Here is a 26,626-nt window from a genome sequence, read left to right on the forward strand (position 1 = left end):
ATGATGACAGCGGGAACTTGTACTGGTTCTGCTTTGTGCTGTGTTGACGGCTGTTGCAGAGTAAATGTATGACTGTGAATCCTTTAATACACCGACAATACCAGTATGAAATGATTTTTGGAATAGTGTTTGCTAATCCTAACCTTGCTCAATTGAGTACATTCTCTGCTTTTCATGAGCGCATGACTGCATCGCTGCAAAATGCACCCTGATCTGCTTTAGCTTGAAAATCACAGTATTTGGATAACACAAAATGAAATGAGGTGCAAAAAACAAACAGTTTTTCTGTCAATTCAAAAATGAGTACGGAAAATGAAAGCACTGACTTGAAACAAAAAATAATACAGGATTTCTGATACATTGAGAATAAATCACACTTCCTAATATTGGTGGATTATCTTAATGTATGAAAATGAAATTTCATCGATGGTTATTTCAGAAGATAACAGTGATTCCTAGAAATTTCTTACCACAGAGGATACCCATAGTATCATTAATAAAAGACAGGGGGTAGCTCAGCAGATTTGTGTAAATGAAATCCATTGCTGCATTCTTCATTTATCTTCCAACTCTTTTTAACATGTGAGGGATCGCTTTTCTACCCATGGTTACCCTGTGAGCTAAAATTCCACATATCGCCATATGTTGAGCGGGCGGTGTAATCAGTCATCTCGTCTCCTACAGCAACTGTCAGCCGTACCTTGCCATCTAGGGAATACACAGCAATGTTTCAATTTAACCCCACCTTAATATATAGCACATCTGGCTGATCGTACAAAATCAAAGCATATCCGGTCCACAACATACATATTGCTTTCTAAACTTGATCTGACATGTCTTTAAAACCATAACCATTCTGTTCTGTCTGTAAAAACTAATTCCTCTTGACATTATCACGGATTTACTCTGCCGAATCATTTTAGACCCCTGCTAACATATCAATGATGGATTTGCAGAAATAATGAATTCATAATATCTGTAAGCTGTTGATAGGAGGGATCCCATTATGAATAGAGCACAGGTGCTGGAGACAAAAGCACTACATCATCAGCTCAAAGCCTTTTGTTTTAATGAGCGTGACATGGTCAGATTCTTAATGAGAAAGTCAGACAATGAGTGTGTTTACATGTGCATGCTAACATACTCACTAACCCAACAATGTGTTTCAAAATTTATTCAGACACCTTGAACATTTCGTTCATTATTACAGTTTATTCAATATAGTTTAAAAAAATTGCAATAAAATATGACAAGATCTCAGAGTTAAACTGTTAAAATTAATCTTAATTATGTCAGATAACACTTAAGCAAAACATGGTCAGGTCAAAGTGTCTGAATAATTTTTGGTTCCAAATTTTTATCAATTTTACTGGTAGTCCACTGTATGAAGAATTTTTGGGTATAATATGTCACAGTTTACTTTATTTTGCTATCCTCACTTACATAAATGAACTATGGTGTCCTGCACCCACTAGTAAAAAAATATAAAAAATTATATCTAGTGTCTGAATAATTTTTGGTTTGACTGTATATATATATGTATATATAGCCTAACACACACACACACACACACTCACACAGATCTGTATTAGCATCAAACCTGGAAAAAAAACTATTTGAGTTATCACTTATTTATAATAAGCTTTTTTAATAGTTTTTTGTGTTTTGTACATGTAAACACACTCATTGACTTGTTAACACAGAGCTGAATTTGTTTGGAGCGTAACACCTCGAAATCCACATGTTCCCCTGCTCTCTGGGGCAGACGGCTTTCTGACACCGAGCACAAATGTGATGAATAAGCTTCTAAATGCGCTGCTCTTGCACTATCGTCACCTTGTGCAGTTTCCACTTAAAACTATCTAAAAGAGAAACCGCGTGTGCCCCTGTAGAGTGCGGCAGTGTCAGTGCGGCGCACGTCAGAGTTTGGATAAATAATAACAAGCGTCAAGCACACAGCCCCTCTTTTCTTTTTACTCTCCTAAAACCCTCGGCTTCAGAGGGCCATGTCTCATTTTTACCCCATGGGCGCCTTGCTCTCATTGTCTGACAGAATGATTAATATGACTGAACTTCACATAGCAAACACAAGTTCAGAGTCTGTAGTCATCTTTGCCATTCTGCTGCGTGCCTTTGGGTGGTGGCATCATTAGCGAGGAATGATTAGGCATGCAGGCAGACAATCAAGGCCCACGCTACCATTTGAATATGAAAGAAAGCACAAAAAAAACAAGCCTTAAATAAACATATACTAGTATACATTTGTTTACAAGTGCTGAACAAATGTACACACACATATGCACACTGTCAGACATATATCAAAGGGATTAGACAAGAGAAAATCTTAATATCAAACTGCACGCTCTCTACACCCTGAACAGTGGGGCGACAGCCCATAACTCATGATGGTGTGGGAGAATCTCTCTGTTTAAAATCCTCTCCCTGGGAGATTCATAGTGACAACCATTGGTGGCAGATCATATGGCTCATGAAACCCCATTAACAGCTGCACCCTGAGTTCACTCTTGGATGAGCGGAGGAACGGATGACTACAGGGGAAATGATTGAACATCGGGATGTACCTAAAACTGCAACAGGCTTATCTAATAGAGGGCTAATGGTAAAGCTGTGAAGCCGCCTCAATCTCGGCACACTGATAAGACTATAAAGTTACAAAAAAATGCCTTAAAAAAGCTTAATGTGGTAACATCTAAATTTAATGGTATTAATTCAGTGAAAGGAATTAATGTAATATGAGTGTTTCAACCTACATTAAGTTACACAAACTAGTCATTTAAGGGTAAGGGGTAAAATCTTTTACTTTTTAGCGTTTAATGATGTAATATATATATATATATATAAACTGTACACCATATTACAGAAAATGTTTTAGTGGAGTTTAGGAATGCTGATATGGCTGTTATGTCAGGTGAGCTTTTAAAATAAGTTGACAACAAGATATGCACACATGGCAAAAATCAAAAGTGGTAACAATAAACTATACAATAAACAATAAATTATTTAAAGATAAAAATAACAATAAAAATAGCAAAATAAACTATATTTTGTGTGTGTGCGTGTTTTATATATATGTTGGGTGATCAAATCCGATGGCTCAGTGAGGCCTGTATTGCTAGCAAGATAATTAACACTTTCAGATGCCCAGAAAGCTACTAAGGATATATTTTATACTTAGGACATATTTAAAACAGTTCATGTGACTACAGTGGTTCAACCTTAATGTTATGAAGCGACGAGAATACTTTTTGTGCGCCAAAAAAACAAAATAACAACTTTATTCAACATCTAGTGATGGGCGATTTAAAAACACTGCTTCATGAAGCTTCGAAGCTTTACGAATCTTTTGTTTCGAATCAGTGGTTCGGAGCGTGTAACTGCCATCAAACTGCCAAAGTCACGTGATTTCAGTAAACGAGGCTTCGTTACGTCATAAGTGTTTCGAATTTCAATGGTTCACCACTGGGGGGTGTGACTTTGGCAGTTTGATACACGCTCCTAACCACTGATTCGAAACAAAAGATTCATAAAGCTTCGAAGATTCATGAAGCAGTGTTTTGAAATTGCCCATCACTAGATATTGTTGAATAAAGTCGTTATTTTTAAGTCGGATTTTATCAAAAATATCTTAATTTGTGCTCTGAAGATGAATGAAGGTCTTACGGGTTTGGAACGACATGAGGGTGAGTAATTAATGACAGAATTTTAATTTTTGGGTGAACTAACTCTTTAAAGTTATATAAAATTATAAAGTTATGAAACTTTGCCCTCAGCCAAAACTTATTTGCTCAGGAACAAATAATAGATTAAAGAGACCAAAAATTGTCCATTAGATATACCTGAAACGAATTATATTATAGATTATTATACATTATAGAGACATGAGAGGCAGCGGCAAATTCCAGAAGAACTGGCCGAGGTAAGGTTGTTCTTATCGGGTACATGAGCGCTGAACAGGCCACTGACGGCCTGGAGCTCACATTTCCGAAAATGTCTAAGTAAATTTTCAAATAGGCACTTATCTTTATAAATAAACTGCATATTTGAAGTTTAAACAACTACATTCTCACGTAAAAAAAACTCTTAAAACTACATTCCGTGACACAACAACAGTAGTATTTGTAAATTTATGGTGGGTTTGCTCCTCCGTCATGACATTCGCTGTGAGAAATGATGCAAATGGTGAAACGGTTCACGTAGTGATACTGGTAGAATATCGCATGGCTGGAAAGACCTCTCAGCCAATCAGGACCAGAAGTAACTGCTGTATAATATATATAACAGTAATAACACGCTGTGACTCTGTTGTGCTTTCAAATGATTTCACTGTAACAAACTCTGCCAACAGTTTGCAGTGCACTTCTGAGTAATTAAACCTAAAAACTAGTTAATTTCTTAGTTGTCTCTGCAAATCATGCAGGGATAAAAGAATGTATTTTAACCATAAACGTATGAACCACTTCACCTTTAACACCTTTGTTTAAAAAAAAATAAGATTTACAAATTCTATTTTTCATTCAAGTCAGGCAACTCATTAAACCAGTGATGTGAGAACTTGTTTTACAACTTTAACTCTTTAACTTTCTTTTAAATTATAAAGACACCAAGATATCACATTGTCAACAGCACAAGCACACAAGTGAAATGAAATGACAGTTTGCAGGCTGTGTGCTGTCAATGATGCTGTGAGGTGTAAATATGTGAAAACACAAGTATATTCAAATGTTTCTGGTTATTAAAGCTCCTTAGTGACATTTAAGAGACATATTTTGTCTGAATGACATTTACCGCCCTTTAAATTAGCATACATGAAGGACGCATACATCTGAATGCATCCTGTAATTGAGTCAAAAAGTCCTGCAAACAAATTAACACTGCAAACAATTTGGCCAACAGGACACTATCCATCAAGAGGATCTATCTGTTCCAAATATAGACACTCAAGGAGGAGCGGACACTTCTTAAAAGATCAAGGTGACACACTTTCCCTCTCAGCCATACTGAGGGACGTCTCTGTCAGAATCTCCAGGCATCAGAGCAGATAGCAGCCTCTGTGCTTTACTGGTCACTGGGCCATATGCTGCCATTTTAATTGAGAGGGACTTTGGGAGAGGGACTATGTGCTCCAGAATGAATCACTGCCACTCAGACTGATGTCAGTGATCAACAAGGGTTCTTCAAAACAGCAGGACCGCAGGGAGAACGGATGTTTGACACCACTGCTGCTGTCCACATCCTTAACTAGACAGGAACCTATGCACATAAGTTCCTTCTTTCATGCAACTCATCGCCCTAGTACCTCCAGATCCCCGTAGATGCCAAAATTGGGGTGTTTGCATCGGCCACAGGCATCTGAAAGGCCACCCGTGAAGGATCCAAGGCCCATGCTGTGGCACCCACTGTATTAATTATCACATCTAATGTTGTCGGCTAATTAATTGACGTTTACAGCAGGAAATGGCTCCAGCAATTCTATGCAATTAATCAGTGTCAAAGAATAAATTAAACCCCAAATGTGATTACCATTGAGGACTACGCCCAAAATTGAATTTTAATGAGGCTTCTTTTTTTCCCTCTCTGTGTATGCCACATCGAGTTCTGTTCTCAACTGAAATTATGGATTCTTTCCACACTGTTGTTGAAAATATTTTATGAGCGGATATAGTAAAACCACAGAAGTTGCGTAGACGGTTCGAATAAATGTGTGTTTACGTGTGTAATTCCATCCACAAAAAATTGCAAAAAGATTATTTATTAATTAGGAGAGGCAATTAGCAGCAGAAAGGTTTAAGTTTGTACATTCTGTAAAATGTTCACGCACAACAGGATCCAGTTGCATAATTATAGAATAATTATCAGTGATGTTTGTTAACTGCTCAACTCTGTTTGTAACACAAGCTGGTGTAATAAGAGGGACAAAAATGTCACATTGCCTTAGCAACTGCACAAATGGGGGCATGTAAGGTAAAGAACAAGTCAAAAGTCGTGATTGTGAAGAACGCTTTCTCAATTACTGAAGAGACATGTGGAACAGGCAAAGCTGTTTCATTCTCCAATTCATTTTGAATTTGAACTGAACAATTAGAGAAGGGTATAATTTCCTTGGCATTCGACAACTGCAGCGTTACGGTAGACAGAAATTTGTATATTAATAAGTGACAGATGCAGCAGACTAAACAAACAGCAAAACTCGCACAACATGCTGTTGCTGAAATACATAAACAATAAATAAACAAAGATGAAAAAATGATATATTCTGACATATAGCAATTAAACATGAACTTCACAAATCATCCACAGCGAGGCTCTGTGTGCTTTCTACTCAAAAGAAGAGAAATATGTCAAAAATGCAGAACTAATAGGCCAAAAACTTCTGAAAAAAGTCTTCCTAAAGATGAAAATTGTGTGAAAATACAGTCAGACATGGAAACAAAAGTCCAGAAATGGATTAAAAGTTAATACTTTAGAGATAAAGTTAAAGGTGAGCTTTTAACACCTTTTTATTCTTGAATGTAGTGTGCTTGCAATAATCAAAATGCATTAATGTAATTTATTTGATGTCCTATTTCTGGAATAAACTGTGTAAACAAATGCAAAGACTCATTAAAGTTGCACAAAATGGACTTACGGGTGGTCTGAGCACCTCATTATTTTACCTTTTTATGTATTACTGAATTAACAATGCCTTCAAGAAAAGTATGGAAGACATTAAAGGGTTAGTTCACCCAAAAATGAAAATTCAGTCATTAGAAAGAAAATTCAGAAAATTCAGTCAGAAGATATTTTTGATAAAATCCGATGGCTCAGTGAGGCCTGCATTGACAGCAAGATAATTAACACTTTCAAATGCCCAGAAAGCTACTACAGACATATTTAAAACAGTTCATGTGACTACAGTGGTTCAAACGTAATATCTGATGGGCGATTACAAAACACTGCTTCATGAAGCCTTTAAGCTTTATGAATCTTTTGTTTCAAATCAGTGGTTCAGAGCGTGTATCAAACTGCCAAAGTCATGTGATTTCAGTAAACGAGGCTTCACTACGTCATAAATGTTTCGAAATTTCAATGGTTCACCACTGGGGGGGCGTGACTTTGGCAGTTTGATACGTGCTCTGAACCACTGATTCAAAACAAAAGATTGGTAAAGCTTCGAAGCTTCATGAAGCAGTGTTTTGAAATCGCCCATCACTAGATATTGTTGGATAAAGTCGTTATTTTGTTTTTTTTTGGCGCACAAAAAGTATTCTTGTTGCTTCATAACATTAAGGTTGAACCACTGTAGTCACATCAACTGTTTTAAATACGCCTTTAGTACCTTTCTGGGCATCTGAAAGTGTTAATTATCTTGCTGTCAATGGAGGCCTCACTGAGCCATCGGATTTTATCAAAAATATTTTAATTTGTGTTCTGAAGATGAACAAAGGTCTTACAGGTGTGGAACGACATGAGGGTGAGTAAAAAATGTCAGAATTTTCATTTTTGGGTGAACTAACCCTTTAAGTACTGTATGCAAAAACCCTCAATGTTTACCTAGGAGGAAGTACCGGAAAGAAACAACTTTATAATAGATAAACAGAGATGACATTCACGTTAATAAAACAAAAACACAATTCATGATGGTAGAAGACTGTAAGATTACTGAGCAGCTAAGCTGGAGTATAAAAAGTTTGCTTTGCTGATGCCACATGCTGGTTTGGGAATTGACTGGAAATGATCCCCTAAAGGTGTGACCTCCTCTTCCAATTACTGACAGGTCTAATAAAGTATAGATAGCATGTGAAGTTCCCCAATGCGAAGAAACTATCCTAAAGGAGCACCTGTCACAACAAGAATAAACATGAGCTGTGCTCTGTATACTGAGGGTACAATAAACTTAATACTCAAGCAGCCTTGGAAGTCATTGGAGTTTTAATTTTTATTTATTTATTTTTACTGGGAGGTATTTTATAATGTAATTTTTTTGAAAAATTTACAGACTGTATTGCACTTAAGCAAATGAAACAACTTGTAAGCTTGCATCTCATTTACAGGAGATGTAAGTCTTATTTATCTGCCTTCAACTCAAAATACAGATGTGGTTTGGTCACAGATTCCTGTAGGGAGTTTTCTTTTTCTGATTTCTCATTTATAGGCCCTAGATGAAACGTTATGAAAATTTCTTATTATGATTATAGTGACCAAAATTATCAAGGTTATCAATATTATCACAGTAGCCTATTGTTAAAACGTGCCGGAAATGTTCAAAAACTACTGACACATAAATCATTTCACAAAGATTTACATTTAAAATCAACAAACAACAAATAAAAGTATGTCTTATTTGCATAAAACACTAAAAACATAACATTATCATTGATGTCCTGATTTCAAATGACAACATGACTGACAACTATTTATCTAATAACATATACGAAATGTTCAATTAAAGCTTTGAAAAATGTTCTATAAAATGGTAAACCTCACATTTCAGCCTTTAAAGAAAAGAAAAGGGTCAGGTCAAAATGATAATAAATGATTATAGGTATTTTATCGGCTCCATAAATAATTCTAGATGCTTTATCCAAATTGTTTAAAATTGTAGAATCCACATAAGCTTGTTTTTCATCAACCGGTTAAAATTTATAGTGGTTCATGCAAATTCTGTCTGTTTTTTGGCCAGACAAAAACTGCACACAGGCTGAATGTAAATGTAACTCTCTGTAAATCCACTCTCTGACACTGGGTGGCGCTAAAGGAACCGCAGAAATAGAGCCGTTTCCCGGTAACCCCCGTAAACAAAGAAGCACTGCGATTATAAACACTACTTTATAGCAAAGATGAAAACAAAATGTCATCGAAACTTCATATAATTAATTCATTCATATATTCATTCATATAATTTCTCTTAGCACTCTTTTAAAACCTCACAGCTTTCCGCAATGTTCTCACACAAAACGAAACTACTCTGTGTGCTGCACCTGTGTGAGACTGTTGCTTAAAACTTTGCTTAATGGGATAGTTCACCCAAAAATGTAAATTCTCTCATTAATTACTCACCCTCATGTCGTTCCACACCCGTAAGACCTTCGTTCATCTTCAGAACACAAATTAATTAATTTTTAAATTAATAAATTAAATTAATTAATAAATTAAATTAATATTTTTTATTAAATCTGATGGCTCAATGAGGCCTCCATTGGGCGATTTCAAAACACTGATTCATGAAGCTTTACGAATCTTTTGTTTCAAATCAGTGGTTCGGAGCGTGTATCAAACTGCCAAAGTCACGTGATTTCAGTAAACGAGGCTTTGTTACGTCATAAGAGTTTCGAAACATTTCGAAATTTCAATGGTTCATGTGACTTTGGCAGTTTGATACGCGCTCAGAACCACTGATTCGAAGCAAAAGATTCGTAAAGCTTAGAAGCTTCATGAAGCAGTGTTTTGAAATCGCCCATCACTAGATATTGTTGAATAAAGTCATTATTTTGGTTTTTTTTGTCTTTAGTAGCTTTCTGTTAATTATCTTGCTCTCTGGAGGCCTCACTGAGGATATTATCAAAAATATCTTAATTTGTGTTCCAAAGATGAAAGAAGGTCTTACGAGTGTGGAACGACATGAGGGTGAGTAATTAATGACAGAATTTTCATTTTTGGGTGAACTAACCCTTTAATGCTGGACAGTATTTATTTATCGCAAAAAAAAAAAAAAAAAAACCTTACCAACCCCAAACAACTTTTGAACTGTTGTGTATATATCAGAACCCTTCATTACCCAGAATGCATTACCTGCATTGAATTTTTTTTAATTACAATTCAGTATAATACTTCTTGACATTACAATTCAAATTCATAACTCATAAATAGAAAGAAAGCCAGTTCTTCACCTCTGAAATGTGCACAACCTTGTAACACACTAGAGATATACTAGAGATAACAGATTACAAATAATAAGCACACTGAGTAGTAAATCACAGAAGATGCAAACAAAGTTTTAAAATTCACCGCAAGGTCACATATCAAACCACACATTCCTTCTGCTAGACAGCAAAACTGTCCATGATAGAACTCAAGCAGAAATAACAGACTGCCAAGCATTAAAAAGCACTGTAGATACTCATCGGTTCTGCTTCTTTCTGTGTAGCGACTAGAAAACCTCATCGACTGAAACTGCAAGGTGGCATCTGCACACATGAGCGGTGATGAAAGAAGATCCAAACATGAAACAGGAAATCTCCAGCTCATCGATCCTGCCAAGCCATTCTTTGGGATTACAAGAACTCCCACTGCAGAGCATCCACAAAGGCCTAACTTGATTGGATCCATCCGATTAAATCTGGACCTTGTCACTTCTGTGCTGTCTTCAAGAGCTGCATTCGGGAGATTGCCCAAGCACAGCTAATTCTTAAGAAGCGGTGAGAAACCCGTGTGTCAGCCATTTCAGTCAACTCTCTTTGCAGCCTCCTTTGTGTTTGATGATCAATGGCATCTATTCATCCTCCGCTCACCACCCAGTACCTGCCCAGCAGACTGTAGCACCTGTGGTATTTTTGCATCATGTAATGCGTGTTTTGAAATGAATTCTTTTTGCATTTTTATTTTCGATTGCCATGAAACTGTGCCGGTGTGCGCACACCTTTGAAAGAATCACCAGGCGAATTGTATGTCACAAAGACAAGTGTTGCTTAACCCGGACACCCCCACCCTCAAAGAATCTCCATCTGTGGCCATGAATGTGAGTCACCATATGCATCAGGAGGAAGAGATGATTTCCCTCCTTTCTTTCTTCCAGCAGGAAATCTGCTTAGTGCCAATGTGCTTTCTACCTGCATTCCAATTAAATCAAGATGTATTTGCCTTTCAAAGCTTCTCGGCCTTCTTCCTTTCCCATTGGAATAATTGATGGAGTCCTCCAGTCCTATGATGAATGACTTCCAACCCAGAGATGAATAGAAAGATGAATGCGTTGCCCTGAGAGGGTTGGGAGGAACGGCTCCAGGAGTGCTGACATAGTGACAAATACACTGACCGTCGCACCAACTTGCCCAAATCAGCAAGGGAGGGTGGCAGAGGCCTGACAACTTCAGCGACTGCTCGGGTATGTGCCACTTGTCCCGTACTGTACCCAATTACCTGAGCTAGTGACTAATTTAACCTCAGGTGAGTTTCAGAACTGACGCCTCGAGACAGTCGAGGGAAAAACACAGCGATGATGTATTAAGGGCATGGGTGAGAAACAAAAGCTTTTCTTAAAACAGGAGTTTAAACATTTTTTTACCCCACTTCTTGAATGCTGCCGCAAAGAATTTTGCAACAAAGTTAAAATAAACAATAAGAAGAAACATTTCATTTATAATGTCACTAGCTATGCTTTACATCCAAAGTTGCAAATTTAACTTCAATATTGGAATATCGCATTAAACATTTGCAAATAAAGCACCGTTACCATCCTATGTGTTCAAGAGAACAAAATCGTCACTTCCTTTGAAATTGGTGCAAAATATTTGTATTAAAATGGAAGTTGCTGCAATCGGGGGAAGCCACTGTGGCTCTTTTTTCATACATCATAAATAACTTGCACGCAAATGAAACGCAATAAACGTTGTCATGTTATCTTACCTTCTGAGGCGGTTGCCTGGTGGTTGGGAACGCAATCGTGTGAGACAGTTCTGGGAGGTTATTATACCCAACAGACTTCAGAATGACCAAACCAACATTTAAGATGATCTGCAATGAAATCCACTGCTGATGCAAAGTTTGTTGCGCATCAAGGGATTTATTCAGTAAATGTGTTTCCATCATAGTTTATGTGCATGTCTTCGTATTGGATAAAAAATTATCCACCTCAACTGAGCACACACATTTTTTCTGCATTTTTAGAAGTATGCACATTTCACTATGGAAGCTTGTTTCTGCCACTAAAAAAAAAAAAAAAAAAAAAAATTAAAAAGGTAATTGTGACTTTTTATTTCACAATTATAACTTTTTTCTTGCAACTGCGAGTTATAAAGTCAGTATTTCATGATATAAAGTCAGAATTGCGAGTTATAAAGTCAGAATCAGGAGATATAAAGTCACAATTCTGACTTTTTTTCTAGCAATTGCGAGTTTTTATCACGCAATTCTGACTTTATATCTCGCAATTCTGACTTAATAGCTCACAATTTTGACTTTATATCACGCAATTCTGACTTTGTAACTCGCAATTCTGACTTTATAACTCGCAATTCTGACTTTATATCACACAATTCTGACTTTATATCAGGCAATTCTGACATTACATCTCGCAATTCTGACTTTATATCATGCAATTCTGACGTTATAACTCGCAATTCTGACTTTATAACACAATTCTGACTTTATAACTCGCAATTCTGACCGTATATCACGCAATTCTGACTTTATAACTTGCAATTCTGACTTTGTCACACAATTCTGACTTTATAACTCACAATTCTGACTTCATACCTTGCAATTCTGACTTTATAACTCGCAATTCTGACTTTATATCATGCAATTCTGACTTTATAACTCACAAACGTGAGTTCATATCTCGCAATTCTGACTTTATAACTCGCAATTCTGACTTTATATCTCGCAATTCTGACTGTATAACTCACAAATGTGAGTTCATATCTCGCAATTCTGAGAAAAAAGTCAGCATTCTGAGATAAAAAGTCACAATTACCTTTTTAATTTTTATTTCATGGCAGAAACAAGCTTCCATATTTATGCAATTTATTCCATGTTTATGCAATATCTCAAAAATCACATAAAAACAGGTGGAAACATAGCTACTGTAACTTAAAGGTACGCACAAGCAAAAAAAAAAAAAAAAAAAAAAAGGATACATGAAGTCCTGTAATGTCCTACATACAACATACACTACTACTTTTGTACGGTAGTGTGTATGAACCAATCGGAAACAGTCGTTTGCAAATGTCTCCAAAATATCTTCTTTTGTGTTCCCCAGAATAAAGAAAGTCACACAGGTTTGAAACGACATTATGCTAACATGTCTTATTCTGTTCTTCTTTTCAATTCCCACTTGTTATACATTTAAATTTACTGTAACAGTCTCATGAAGTACAAAAACATCTCATACAATGACAAAATGAGCTTTACTTGACATGAATGAATGGTGTTGACAGTGAGAGGACTTAAGATGTGCACTCCAAAGAGCTTTCTATGGTTGTAATTAAAAGTCTGAATGGCACACACGTGTCTAATATGACTAATGAATCGTGTATTATGCGTAATTTGCAGTTCTTGCAATAGAGGAGCTTGGAGAGCATCAGGTGCAGGGGGGATGAGTCTAAAGGGTTGGAGAGCTCCTCACTGAACCACCTGCCTCATACGCCTCCCTCCCCAGCCTGCAACACGTCACACTGCAATAGATAAATAACCTCTGTCTTCACAGCCAAGGCCTCAAGCATGACTGACAGAGGATGACTCTTCCAGATTACCCATTTTAATCTTCCCGCAAGTATCCAATATGACCTCTCATAAGTCTCACCTGACGCCATGACCATTATGTCTGAAGACCAGCTATGTCAACCATTGTTTCTTTGAGCAAAAGCACCTGCACCCTCCGGTAGCTCAGGCAATATTACAGAACCACACTGGACCATTTCATTCACTTATGACCTTTAGACTGGATTACAAATTGGAGTTGAATGGTGGTTGGGGAATCAAGTTGGCCATAATAAAATTGCTGTAAAATGTGATAAATGTCAGCTTTCTCTTCTCTAATTTTAGCACAAGGCAAAACTAGCTGTGCAACAACTGGGGCTGGCAATTTAAAATATAAAATTTAAAATATTTCTTTTTGTAATTTTTCCAGTAAACTTATCTAAGCATCCTAAAAACATGACAAATTTACTTGAGAAGGAAAGTTTTGTAAGACTCGTTAGAGAACACAAACTTTTTTTAATTAAGTTAAGAAGATGAGTTAGTTATTTTGTTCAAATTGTCAAATTGTTATTTCTTGTGTTAATCATACACCTCACTTAATAAATTTTAATTTACAGATTTTTCAATATTTTAAATAGAATAAAGCAAAATGATTAACAGAATAATTGTATGCAATGTACTTATATTTCAGAGCAATTAAATTTTTAATTACTACTGAAAAATATGCTGATAATCAATAGCAAATGGATTTTTGTGGAATATAGGCCACTGGCAGGCTTGTTCAATAAAAAAAGAAGGGTCTATTATTCAGTGCTTTACTTTCTTTGAATTATCATTTGTAAGCTTTTCTCATCAAGTGTTGATAAATGCAATTTACATTTTTAATTAGCATATAATGTAATTGCATTACTTTTTAAATTGATTGACACCCTAGAAACAACTCCAATATATGCCAGGAACATTTAAAGCACAAAATCAGTCTAGATTTTTCATCCATGCATAAAGTACATTCAGATCTAATCAAGGACTTATGACATGAAAAGATATACATACACGCTGAAACTGGCAACAGCTGCCAGACGAAGAAAAAAATAAACAAGCACATAAGATTTCTATTCTGTTTGGCCTTTCCTGCTGTTCATTTTACATCAGACCTTAAGGACTATAATTCTTCATTCTTTGGCAGTCTGATATGGGTGGCTGAAGCCAGAAGGAAAGAGTGTGATGAAAGATGCAGCATTCTGAAGCCTCATTTGACGGGACAGGATTTCCCCTCTCCCCCTTTTCTTTCTCATTAATGGGAGCATAAAAGTTGACCCCCAACAGTATTTAGGGTAAGGAGTTGCCGTGCAGATTACTTGTACTGTGTTGAGCTCCAGAAAGGATTCAGATTGGTCCGTTAATGAGTCCTGACAGAGGCAGCAGCATCCAGAAGCCCCTGAAAAATGATTTTGTTAATACCCTCTCTGTTTTATGCCTCTTCATCATACACTTGATCTGGCAGAAGATAATGTGAACCAGTCAACTGTTTGCAAGAACTTATGCACACAAACACTGAAGATGGATGTTCAGCGTCTTGATCTGAAATATTGAGAGGATCGTTTTTTGAATAAGTTTTCTTTCTTAATAAACAATTAAAAATAAGTTATGAGAGGCTGTGCTGTATTCTGAAGTGCAGCTATAGGTCCTTTGCAGTGAAGCAAGGACCCAAACTACAATATGTCTTATTAAAAGAGTTTTAGCATTAGAAATGCTAAATGGCTTTGTTGTGATCATGCAAGGCAGGAAATCCAAGTGAAGAGTGTTACTATTATGGATTTATAAGGTCAAGGGCGAGATTAAGAGGCTTATTTAATCAAGACAAACATTTATAATCTGTAAGACTAATAGAATGTTTTCAAAGCTTTGTCAACACTTGTGGAAAGTGGCAAAAAATTACAATTATATAGCTCAAAAATAAGATTAAAAACATTACTTTTGTCTTAAAGTCCCCCTGTAGTCAATAATTTTATTCCTTTGATCACCAAAATGACATATTTATAATTAAAATAATTTCTTCATGCCTTAAAACAGCACGAATGTAACTCCACACCCTTGCTTCATTTAGTATACGTAGAACCATGAATATGCAAATTAGTATCCGCCTCCACTCAATCACACAAGCTCCTGATCCACTCGATCAACTTAACTGTAGTAAACGCTGCACAATGGCAAGTGGAAATACTGGTTTAATTCAGCCATATATGTTTGAACCAGAAACTTATTCAGAAGAAGAAGTGTAAAGTGAATTATACAGGCTCAATCTACAAGTATTGCTCTCTACAACGTCGAACACATAATGGTAATTAATATGATTACTCTTTTGCTTGACTACTAATAATGTGTTGCTAATGTTACACAAACCACGTTCCTGTTCGCCATCTCAGAGTCAAACGGCTGTCTTCTAAAAAGCAGTATCCTTAGAAACGTTTTGACCTTATAACGTCAGTGGACAAAGGCATATAGTTCATAATTCACCCGCTATATTACTAAATATACCCGATTTTTCATATCAACAGAAAAATATATCAGGATAACCTGGCTTTTCTTGAGACTCCCCTGCTTCGCAGCATAGTTAATGATATGCTAAAGCCCGCCCCGCACATTGACGGGATTGGCTACAACATATTTGTGACATAGAGAACAAGGGCAATTTCAAATTGCATTTTTGAGACCGTCTTTGGGTCTCTGCAGTTTTAAAGTGTTAGTTCACCCAAAAATGAAAATTCTGTCATTATTTACTCACCCTCATGTCGTTCCACACCTGTAAGTCCTTCATTCATCTTCGGACCACAGAAATGAAGATTGTTTTGATGAAATCTGAGAGCTATCTGACTCCTCCATTGACAGCTATGCATCTGACACTTTGATGCTTCAAAAAGTTCATAAAGAGATCTTAAAACTAATCCATATGAATTGAGCGGTTTAGTCCAAATTTTCTGAAGAGGCTCGATCGCTTTATATGATGAACAGATTGAAATTATTTATTTAAATTTATTTAGCCAATGACCTTTATCACTCATTTACACTCAAACAAATGCAAGATCAACAATACAAAATTTGCCAATCCTCACATCAGACTTATGACGTAACCAAACATAACCAATACCAAACATGGACCCAATTTGGAAAACATTCCAAAATACATAGACAAGAACAGAACACTTACAAAAAAATATATATTCTGTATCCTGTTAAAATATGTAGATATATTTGATGTCTATAGGGTATGAGCCTGAGCCAATAGAACACAACATCAAGCTTTTTCATGTATTGACTGACAAGATATAGCCTTTTAGCCAGTTGACCTCAGACCTCAATGAAGGAGTTATAATATTTATAAGAAGATATTGCCACTCAGCTTATGGAATACTGCTAGTGCCGACACCATTAAAAAACAATGCTCCTCAAATGAACAAGGTAACAGATTACATAGTTCATCCTTTTGAACTGCTTTTGAAACCTCAAAACAATAATATAGGGCTGTCAATAGATTCTTACTTGATTATGTAATCAAATTAATCATTAAAAATGATGGTTGTCAGTGGCTTCTTAAACAATTACAAACTGATGTAGTCACTGAGGTGTTGAGTGATTAATCACACATTTACTGGTTCTTACCAGTGAGGTACTCTGGATCAGGCACCGGGTCAGACAGCTCCTCGTGACACTGGGCTTCAGTCGGCACAGACGCCACCACCATCCCATCCGGGAGCTGCTGCTCGATGCCACGGGCAAAGTTTTTCTGCCTAGATAACAGAAAATAAAGGAGACAATCCACTCAAAACACAGTTCATTGTTTGAAAGGTCATCTGTCAATTACATAAATCCTACATTTAAGCCCATTAAATTGTTTTATTTATATTTTACATGTAAATATTATATAAAAAATAAGGTTTATTTAAACTGCCTGCTAAATGCTAGATGGTGCTTCGTGGCAAATTGATCAATAAAATGAAACCATTTAAAATGATAATGCTGAATGAAGAGCGAATAAGAAAACCTTGGAAAATATGGATAATGTACACTAAAATAAACAGTAAACATTCATATATCAGCTTGTCATGAACAATGCTCACAGAAAGAAAAAAAAGAGTCCAAGATTAAAAAGATATTTTCCTATAAATTTTGCTGAAATAATGTGCCAGCTATGTCAGACTAAATAAACTGGGGGACGAAGAAGTAAATAAAGTCTAAGTGGATAGGATATATTTGAAATGGTGTTAAAAGTTTTGTTTCACATATATAATATGACAAATGTTGTGGTGAAAAGTTGGAGTAGCTCTAAGAGAACAAGAAAAAAGCAAACCGAAGAAAGCAGTGCACAAAGGAATGACTGTATATCTAAATGAGATCTGCTGAAGTACTCTAGACTTGAGGAAAGAGTAAGAAAATACAGTTTGAATTTAAACAAGAATATAGAGATAAAAAAGTGAGAAGATGGGTTAAACTAGATATAGTTTAGTTTCAAAGCAATGTGAGAAAATAATAAGTATGCACTGGAGAGAAGGACTGATGGGAAGGGATAAACTGATATAACAGCAAAAGATGCAAAAAATGCACAAACTCTGCATTTTAGAAGGTCTGACTCAATCTTTCTCTATGTATCTTAAGTTAGATCAAGGTTAAAATATTCTGGGACCGAGTATATACATGTGCGGAAAATGAATGATACGATATAAAAAATGTATGTCAAAGAACAGTATGAATAAAAGGAGAAAAGGAGAATATAGAATCAACTCTTTCCTTTTTAAGGCAAAATAACCTCCTAGAAAGCACACAAGGGAAATACACAGAACGCAATGAGATTCTAGAAAGCTGTTTACAAGAGCATCTCATAAATGAACGAGCATTCAGGAAATTGTACCAGGCAACATTATGCAATCTAAATCTCTTTTTAAGCATTAATGTCATATCCGACTTAAAAGTGGACTTGGATGAGAATTACATTATCTCTGAATACACAGAGCACTGTATAAATAATTGGGCTTAAACATGGGAAAAATGCCAGAGGCTTGCAATATGTGCTTTATGTTAATATAGGAATGAAAAGTGGCTGAAAGTGGAACATTTTGTCATCTATGTTCGACAAACACTCATATATGTCTACAGTGCTAAATACCCCCACTTCCTAGATGATTCAAAACTTCCTGCCAATAGCCATTTCCTTGGCATAATAATAACAATATCTTCTAATATTTGTACCCAGAACATGATATATCAGATTTTACAGATGTATTTTCAACTGAGGGTTTTCTAGGCCAAATTAAATCTGCCATAACCCTCAAAAACTATTCCCAAATACATCCTCTTGGGTGTGCTGGAAGGTAAGCCAGTGCACATTCTGCAGAAATTTCTCTGAACATCTGGGGATTTCCTCCACACATCTAATAAAAATGTAAAAAAGTTGTTTCTCTTGTCAAACTTGAAGCTCACGCTTCAATAGATACTCGCATATTGAAATATTAATAGCTCAGCGTTATTGCTTGTCAAAGTCACATCTGATAAAAGGTTCAGTTCCCCACAGAGCCCGTGCAGCTAAATAGAAATGTGCAATAAACTTAGGGGCCAGCAATTTTAATGAAAATCATACATACGGTTCTTATGTTTCTGAAATTAATACCAGGTGACAATTACGACTATAACTGCTGGGAATTAAAATGCCTGTGAATTTTGGTGCATAATAATAAAAATAATAAAAGTAATATAAAATATAAATGTAAACTTTTTTGCTTACCACAACGTTCTCTATATTTTAGCTTGCAAAATTACCTTAACAGATACTTGCATGTTGTCTAAAGCTTTAAATGCCTGTTACTTTCCCCACCTAAAATATATACTGCATACAGAAATGTCTCCTGAGAAAAACCTCAGTCGCGATGTAACTTCATTAATCATGTGGGTCGACAGACATACAGGAGGGATATTTCGGCAATAATAACTAGCAGCACGTAATTATAGACAGAATATGCAAGTTTTATGAGATGCTCTGGGCATTACAGGTGGAATTATCTTTCAAATGAGAATAAGTGAATAATATAAATAATTCACAATGACAATAGGACAATTCTGCATGTAAAAATAGGCGAACTGTTGCTGTCCAGCAACAGCTGATGGCAAATTATAATAATAGCGTATAATGATGACAGAATACAACTGAATGTCTTTAAAAACCATCTAAAGACAAAATGGCAGACTCAGAACACATTAAAATTGATGGAAAATGAAAAATAAACTTTTGCAGCAAGTACATTTTGTTTTCTTTCCATTTAAATAAGAAATTTCAAACTAAAGTGTTCGAAAATGAAGTTAATATACAATTTCAGGCAAGATAATGAGATATCCAGTTGTCAATTAATATCATTAAGAGACGATTTCACGCATAATTAAACATAATATGCGAGGCTGAATTAATTAATCTAGAATGGAAGAATTTTGAGCCTTTCACCTTTTTAATTAATAGTGCAAATATCACAGTGTACTGTAAACTGGAAATCAACATTAATTTTATATTTTCTAAAAAGTTATAGGAGCGTTTGAAAAGAGCCATATGACAGCCTAGACTTCAGGCTTTTTAAAAGTAATCAGACTGTTCACGGCCCGTGTGTGATGTTTTAATTTAGTGCTGGGAGAAAGGTAGCACTTTAAGTTTCTTGCTGTGGATAGAAACACCCAACTGGGAGATTTTAAGAGAGGTAGTCCTAATCATGATTCTGCAAACTCTTAATGAGAACAAAGGGCACTAAAAATTCATTAAAACCAGCTCAAATCACACTGGGAAGGAATAGAAGTGAAACTGGTTAAGGCTGGAACCCAGAGGAGAGAGAAAGTAATTAGGAAAGGGCATGTGTTTTTAGGTGGAAAGTCTCATGATGATAAGACAGAAATCAAAATGAAATCCTGGCAATACACACAAGATACGGGGGTGGAAGTAGGCGTGGGTACACTGTTTGGAAAGCCCTATATAGTCTTTAATGAAGATGTCAACAAAATGTTTGCATAATTTTAATTTCTTAGCATGGTACACAGCTATGGTACACAGATATGGTGCTGCTATTAAACAAACTGACTGACTGCTGCTCAACAAGCTATAGGGTTTTGGCAGTAGTACCATAAGGACTTTCTGGATAAAGACTGTAGCACAGCCTCGAGCGCAACATCCAGGGGGAAACCCACACTCAGTGTACCGTGTTTGAAGAATGTACTCTGTAAATGCCTGTGTGTGTGTGTGTGTGTGCAAACTTCAGCAATGTGCAGTAAAGGTTGGATTGTCTCTCTCTCTATGTAGACATTCTGATGTTCTCTGTAACTATCATCCAAGAAACCAAAAGCAACCAAGTACAAAAACAAGAAATGCCATAGCACCTATCTATCTATCTATCTATCTCGACTGACTGTACGGCCTGTAAAACCTTCAAACTTTTAAAATAATTTTAACTTTCAGCAAGCTAGCATCAAAGATTGTCTTATCAAACTTTACCTGTCAACTTTCATTTGCACTTTTCCAATATCACTGACTGGATGTGTTTATAGCAAATGCTTCACAAAATCACAATTTACCAAACCTCTATTTTATTAGAGCAAGAGAGAGACTATACAGACATTTGTGTGGCAGAAAATTATAACTGGCACATATATAGCACTAATGTACTATTTTTGTGGAAATGGCACTGGAACATGTCAATTACTGCTTGGGGAGGTGCCGATTCAACTTGCAACGTGCCAGATGCTACATCTCAAAAGACCACATATAATTAAAATGAGGTGCATGGACATGCAGTTGGCTTACAAATATGCAGTACCAAATCAAGATGAAATATAAGCTAAATTAAGATGACAATTAACAAGCACAACAGCCTGGTATTTTGAGATTGAACTGAATGTAATGGAGAAATCTAACGTCATAATATCTATGTATGTTTAAAATTTCTGAATTAAACAATGAAACATGGCTGAGAAAGACTCAAAGTATAAGTAAGAACACTGCTTAAAGGGTTAGTTCACCCAAAAATGAAAATTCTGTCATTAATTACTCACCCTCATGTTGTTCCAAACCAGTAAGTCTTTTGTTCATCTTCGGAACACAAATGAAGATTGTTTTAATAAAATCTGCTACCACTACCACTTTGACGCTTCAAAAAGTTCATAAAGAGATTGTAAAAAATTAATCCATTTGAATTGAACGGTTTAGTCCAAATTTTCTGAAGAGACTCGATCGCTTTATACGATGAACAGATTGAATTTAGGCTTTTATTCACATATAAACATTCATCAACTCACACATAAGCTGTGGTAAACAGAAGCTCAAGCATGTTTGCTTGACGTGTGAGAACCAATGAGGTTCATTCTCATGTTACGCAGCACGTTTGAGCTTCCTCAAGAACCAATGAGGTTTATTCTCGTATGTTACGCAGCATGTTTGAGCTTCCTCAAGAACCAATGAGGTTCATTCTCGTATGTTACGCAGCACGTTTGAGCTTCCTCAAGAACCAATCAGGTTCATTCTCATGTGTTACGCAGCATGTTTGAGCTTCCTCAAGAACCAATGAGGTTCATTCTCGTTTGTTACGCAGCACGTTTGAGCTTCCTCAAGAACCAATCAGGTTCATTCTCATGTGTTACGCAGCACGTTGGAGCTTCCGCAAGAGGTTTGTTCTCGTGTGTTAAGCATGGTTCAGTTGAGCTTCTGTTTATGTTCGCTGATTAATGATTATATGTGAATAAAAGCCTAATTTAAATCTATTCATCATATAAAGCAATCGAGTGTCTTCAGAAAATTTGGACTAAACCACTCAATTCATATGGATTAGTTTTACAATCTCTTCATGAATTTTTGAAGCGTCAAAGTGGTAGTTGCGTAGCTGTCAATGGAGGGACAGAAAGCTCTCAGATTTCATCAAAAAGATCTTCATTTGTGTTCCGTAAGTATTTTCATGTCTGGGTGAAGTATCCCTTTAAATAGAGGCCAAATTGAGACCAAAACACTAGATTCTGAATTCAAGTCAGATATGAATATGATATTTTCAATATGATCTCAAACAGTTCCATGTCCAGATTATCTTGCCTATGAAAGGCAACCTCAATAAATCTGTCCTCTAGGTTCCCTTGTGTCCTGACTGTCCTCTGCATTTCATCATAAAAGTTCCTTTACAGAGAAAGCAAAGGTCCAACAGCACACCCTCGCAGCAATACAAGGCTTTCAAAATGGCATGTTCATCTGTCAGAGAACTCCACTGGCCTGAAAAGCATCAAACAGGAGCTAATTCATTCTGCATTGTCTTTTGGGCAGGTTGTCACAGGAAATGTGTTGCACCTCACATTCAGGATTAAACAGCATGAAAATGTAACCATGACTTTCAGATATGAGTCAGATCGTAAAAGCAGCTGTTGTGTGACAACCCAGACTTGTGGGTAGTAACTTTTGGTGATGCGCCAAAGGAAACACACGGCATGTGTAAGTTTAAAACAGAATAATAAACAACTTCAACCTCTCTGGATGGGTTTTATCTGGCAGTTGCTCGCTCTTTTCCCTGTTGCATCATTTTGGAAAGAGATGAATCAGAGATACCTCTGTAAGTATATGTTTAATTTCTCCTGAATTTATGTGTATATTGCATGCATGTGAGTTGATGTAATATCAAAATATGAATCATTTGCCATTTTACATCTCACTTCCTCTTTTAGAGAACACTCAGGGGTGAATTCACTAAACAGTGGTGCCACTTTTGCATGCAGTATTTCAGCGCAAAAACCTTTGCCTTAATCAATAACCACTCGAAATCCATTAATCCTGGTACTAAATGTGTTAAAATTGCACTGTAATATCAGCGCAAATACACCCTTTTTTTCTATGTGAATTAGACCTATTATAAAGAATATTCAGAAAATACTATTTGCCTGGCACAATACGTGTTTTGCTAAACAAAATAAAAATATACACTAATGGTCAAAAGTTTAGGGTCAGTAATATTTTTATGTCAAAAATACAGTAATATTGTGAAATATTATGATTCCTATGATGGCAAAGCTGAATTCTGTGTTTTAAAGAGTCAATCCAGGTGTCTGGATCCCATTAAATCAAACCAGATTGTGGCAGTCTGCCTAATCCTCTATATCTGTCCAGCACATATATTGTGGGTGTATTGCAACAGATTTGCATAATTTCTTTAATGAATGAGGCACTAAAACTGCACAAACAGTGCATACAAATAAATGGTACTGTTATCGAATACAATTTATTCTTAGTGTATTCCTCCCTCTGTGAAAAAAACAAAACATACATTTAATCACAAAAATTAATCAACTGAAATCTTGACTTTTTCATATTAGATCAGATAATCTTACCTTGATTAACCGAAAGGCATGCATTTGTCTCAGAACGCAATCAATCAATCATAAAACCGCTTTGTTTATCCACACTGTTCACTTTAAAGATTTCCATTCCTCACCCTAGAAGATCAAACATTTCATTTCCTGCTGTTGCTTCTCCTGAGCACCAGAATTTCGACTATTACTCTATGAAGGATTAATGAACTTGCCGTAACCTCCTTTTGTTCAACTGAAGATCCAGTAGTTTCAGCTGGCCCAATTAAGCCCCATTAAACCAAACTTGCTTATGGTCACTTTTAATTTACTTCTCGCTATTCCACATAATTAGAGCTTGCATTAGGCCCAAGGATTCTCAAAAGGTGAAGAGAACAGCAGAGAGTAAGTCCTAGAGCATGAGGGCCGGCTGTGCTTTTCAAAGGCTGTCTAAACCCAACCTCTCTCCGGGTGCCTCCAAATGAGATCAGAGCTTCTGAGATTTAGCTTCTTGATAATATTAACTCTCCTCCCAGTATTTCTCCATCACTCAAGCCTCCCTCCTCCCCTACCGTGCCAATCAAACCATCTGGAGTAAATGGATAAACTGCTGCAGGAAACTGTGTCTTTAAGTGTCTGTGTTTAATTTAAAGGCCTTTTACAACTTTGCATGGTGACCTTTAGGTCGAGCTGACCAGAGCACATCAGAGGGCTCTTTCAATTAGAGTAACCTTCAAAGAGTACTTTGTGTGCAGCTAGACAGAGATTCTGCTGTGCTGTGTTTCACAGGATTCGTGCTTTTGTTAAATTAGCCTTGATGATTGGCTAGTGTAAGTGTAGTGCATTTAAGACCTGCCGTACAGTATATTTCAGACGAACATACTGTGTATAGCAGAAAATACTGAACATACAGTTTATGCAATTAATATCAAAGCAATAAAATGTAGTACAATGTAATATTACAATATATAATAGAATAGAATATGTTGAGTATTAGAGACTTTTATCATATTGGTATTCTCACCATTATATAAAAGCCATATGGCACACTCTTTTCCCTATCATATCCTGTCACCTCTCCACTGTCGATATAATTGGCAAAAGCTCCAAAATAAGTCACTGAAGGACATGTGCTATCGTTAACAGTTAACTCCACTTACCAAACCTAAACAAGACACCTTAAGGCTGTTAAGATCAATATACATATCATGTATAATTAACATTTCATAATTAAAAAATATGAACCATTGATTTAATAAATCAAAGAGAAAGATAAAGAGAAAATTCAACATCACATTTCATATTATCAGCACAATCTTGCTATTAAAAATGGGTGACTAAAAGTCATCTGTCATCCTTGGCACTGGTAAAATTAAGCACATTGTAAAAGTTTACCTGAAGGTGGCCTTCAGGATCTGTCCTGATGTAATCTCTTTGGTGTGGTTATTGTAGCCGTAGAAGAGGTCCCCAAACACAGTCTGGTTGGCTGGGATGTCAGCTGTGTCCCCGCAGTCCACTCCCTCAGTGCAGGCTTCTGACAGCGGCTGACATGAGCGGCCGTCTGCTCCTCTCTTATAATCTTCAATACATCTATAAACATATGGCAATGAGAAGACATGAGAGCTAAAGGGACAGAAGAAAGGATAGAAGATATCTGCCCAAAGTAAGGTAATACTTGCCATTGTTGGTCAAAAAATGTATATACCACCAATTCATTCTTTATGATTTATGGAAGCTTGTTTCCGCCACTGAATAAAAAATTAAAAAAGTAATTGCGACTTTTTATTTCACAATTCCGACTTTTTTTCTCGCAATTGTTAGTCAGTTTACATTTTGCAATTCTGACTTTTTTCTGAGAATTGCGAGATATAAACTCACAATTGTGAGTTATAAAGTCAGAACCGCAAGATATAAACTCACTATTGCGAGTTATAAGGACATTTTTTCTCAGAATTGCGAGTTTACATCTCACAGTTCTGACTTTATAGCATGCAATTGAGAGTTATAAAGTCAGATTTGTGAGATATAAACTCGCAATTCTGAGACAAAAAATCAGTTTTTATTTCCTCAGAATTGGACTTTATAACTCGCAATTGCGAGTTTATATCTCACAATTCTGAGAAAAAAGTCAGAATTGCGAGTTTATATCTCAATTCCAAGGGAAAAAAAAGTCCTAATTGTTAGATAAAAAGTTGCAATTATCTTTTAAATTGTTTTATTCCATGGTGGAAATAATTATTACATTTTTTCATAATTTTAGGAATAGTGGTTTGGATCGCATATCCAACTGCCAAAGTTTGGCACTCAGAACCACTGATTCAAAACAAAAGATTCGTAAAGCTTCATGAAGCAGTGTTTTGAAATCGGCCATTACTAGATATTGCTAAAAAGTCATTATTTTGTTATTTTGGAGCACAAAAAGTATTCTCGTCACTTTATAATATTAAGGTTGGACCACTGTAGTCACATGAACTGTTTTAAGTACATCTGAAAGTGTTAATTATCTTGCTGACAATAGAGGCCTCACTGAGCCATTAGATAGACTAAATTAAATAGACTAATTTATAACTTTTGAAGTAAGGTATCCCTACATTGTAGGAACAAAATGTCCCCACAAGGACAGTAATACCAGAAATGTTTGACCTTGTGGGGACATTTTTGGTCCCCATGATGAAAACCACTTATAAATCATACGAAATGAAGTTGTTTGAAAATGTAAAAATGCAGAAAGTTTTCTGTTGTGGGTAGGTTTAGGGGTAGGGGTAGGGTTAGGGGATAGAATATACAGTTTGTACAGTATAAAAATCATTATGTCTATGGAAAGTCCCCATAAAACATGGAAACCGGTATGCGTGTGTATGTGTAGTACAAC

The 26,626-nt window shown here is 36.1% G+C and overlaps 1 protein-coding gene across 1 annotated transcript in view; it reads right to left on the bottom strand.

Annotated features, from left to right (window-relative positions):
- Window positions 1–26,626, bottom strand: part of astn1 (astrotactin 1) — a 239,111-nt gene that overhangs the window by 88,873 nt on the left and 123,612 nt on the right. The window contains 2 exon segments of the mRNA XM_051870300.1: window positions 17,074–17,201; window positions 25,150–25,344. Of these exon segments, the coding sequence (XP_051726260.1) occupies window positions 17,074–17,201; window positions 25,150–25,344 (323 nt within the window).

The sequence above is a fragment of the Ctenopharyngodon idella genome, chromosome 2 (genome assembly GCF_019924925.1).
Source record: "Ctenopharyngodon idella isolate HZGC_01 chromosome 2, HZGC01, whole genome shotgun sequence".
NCBI lineage: Eukaryota > Metazoa > Chordata > Actinopteri > Cypriniformes > Xenocyprididae > Ctenopharyngodon > Ctenopharyngodon idella.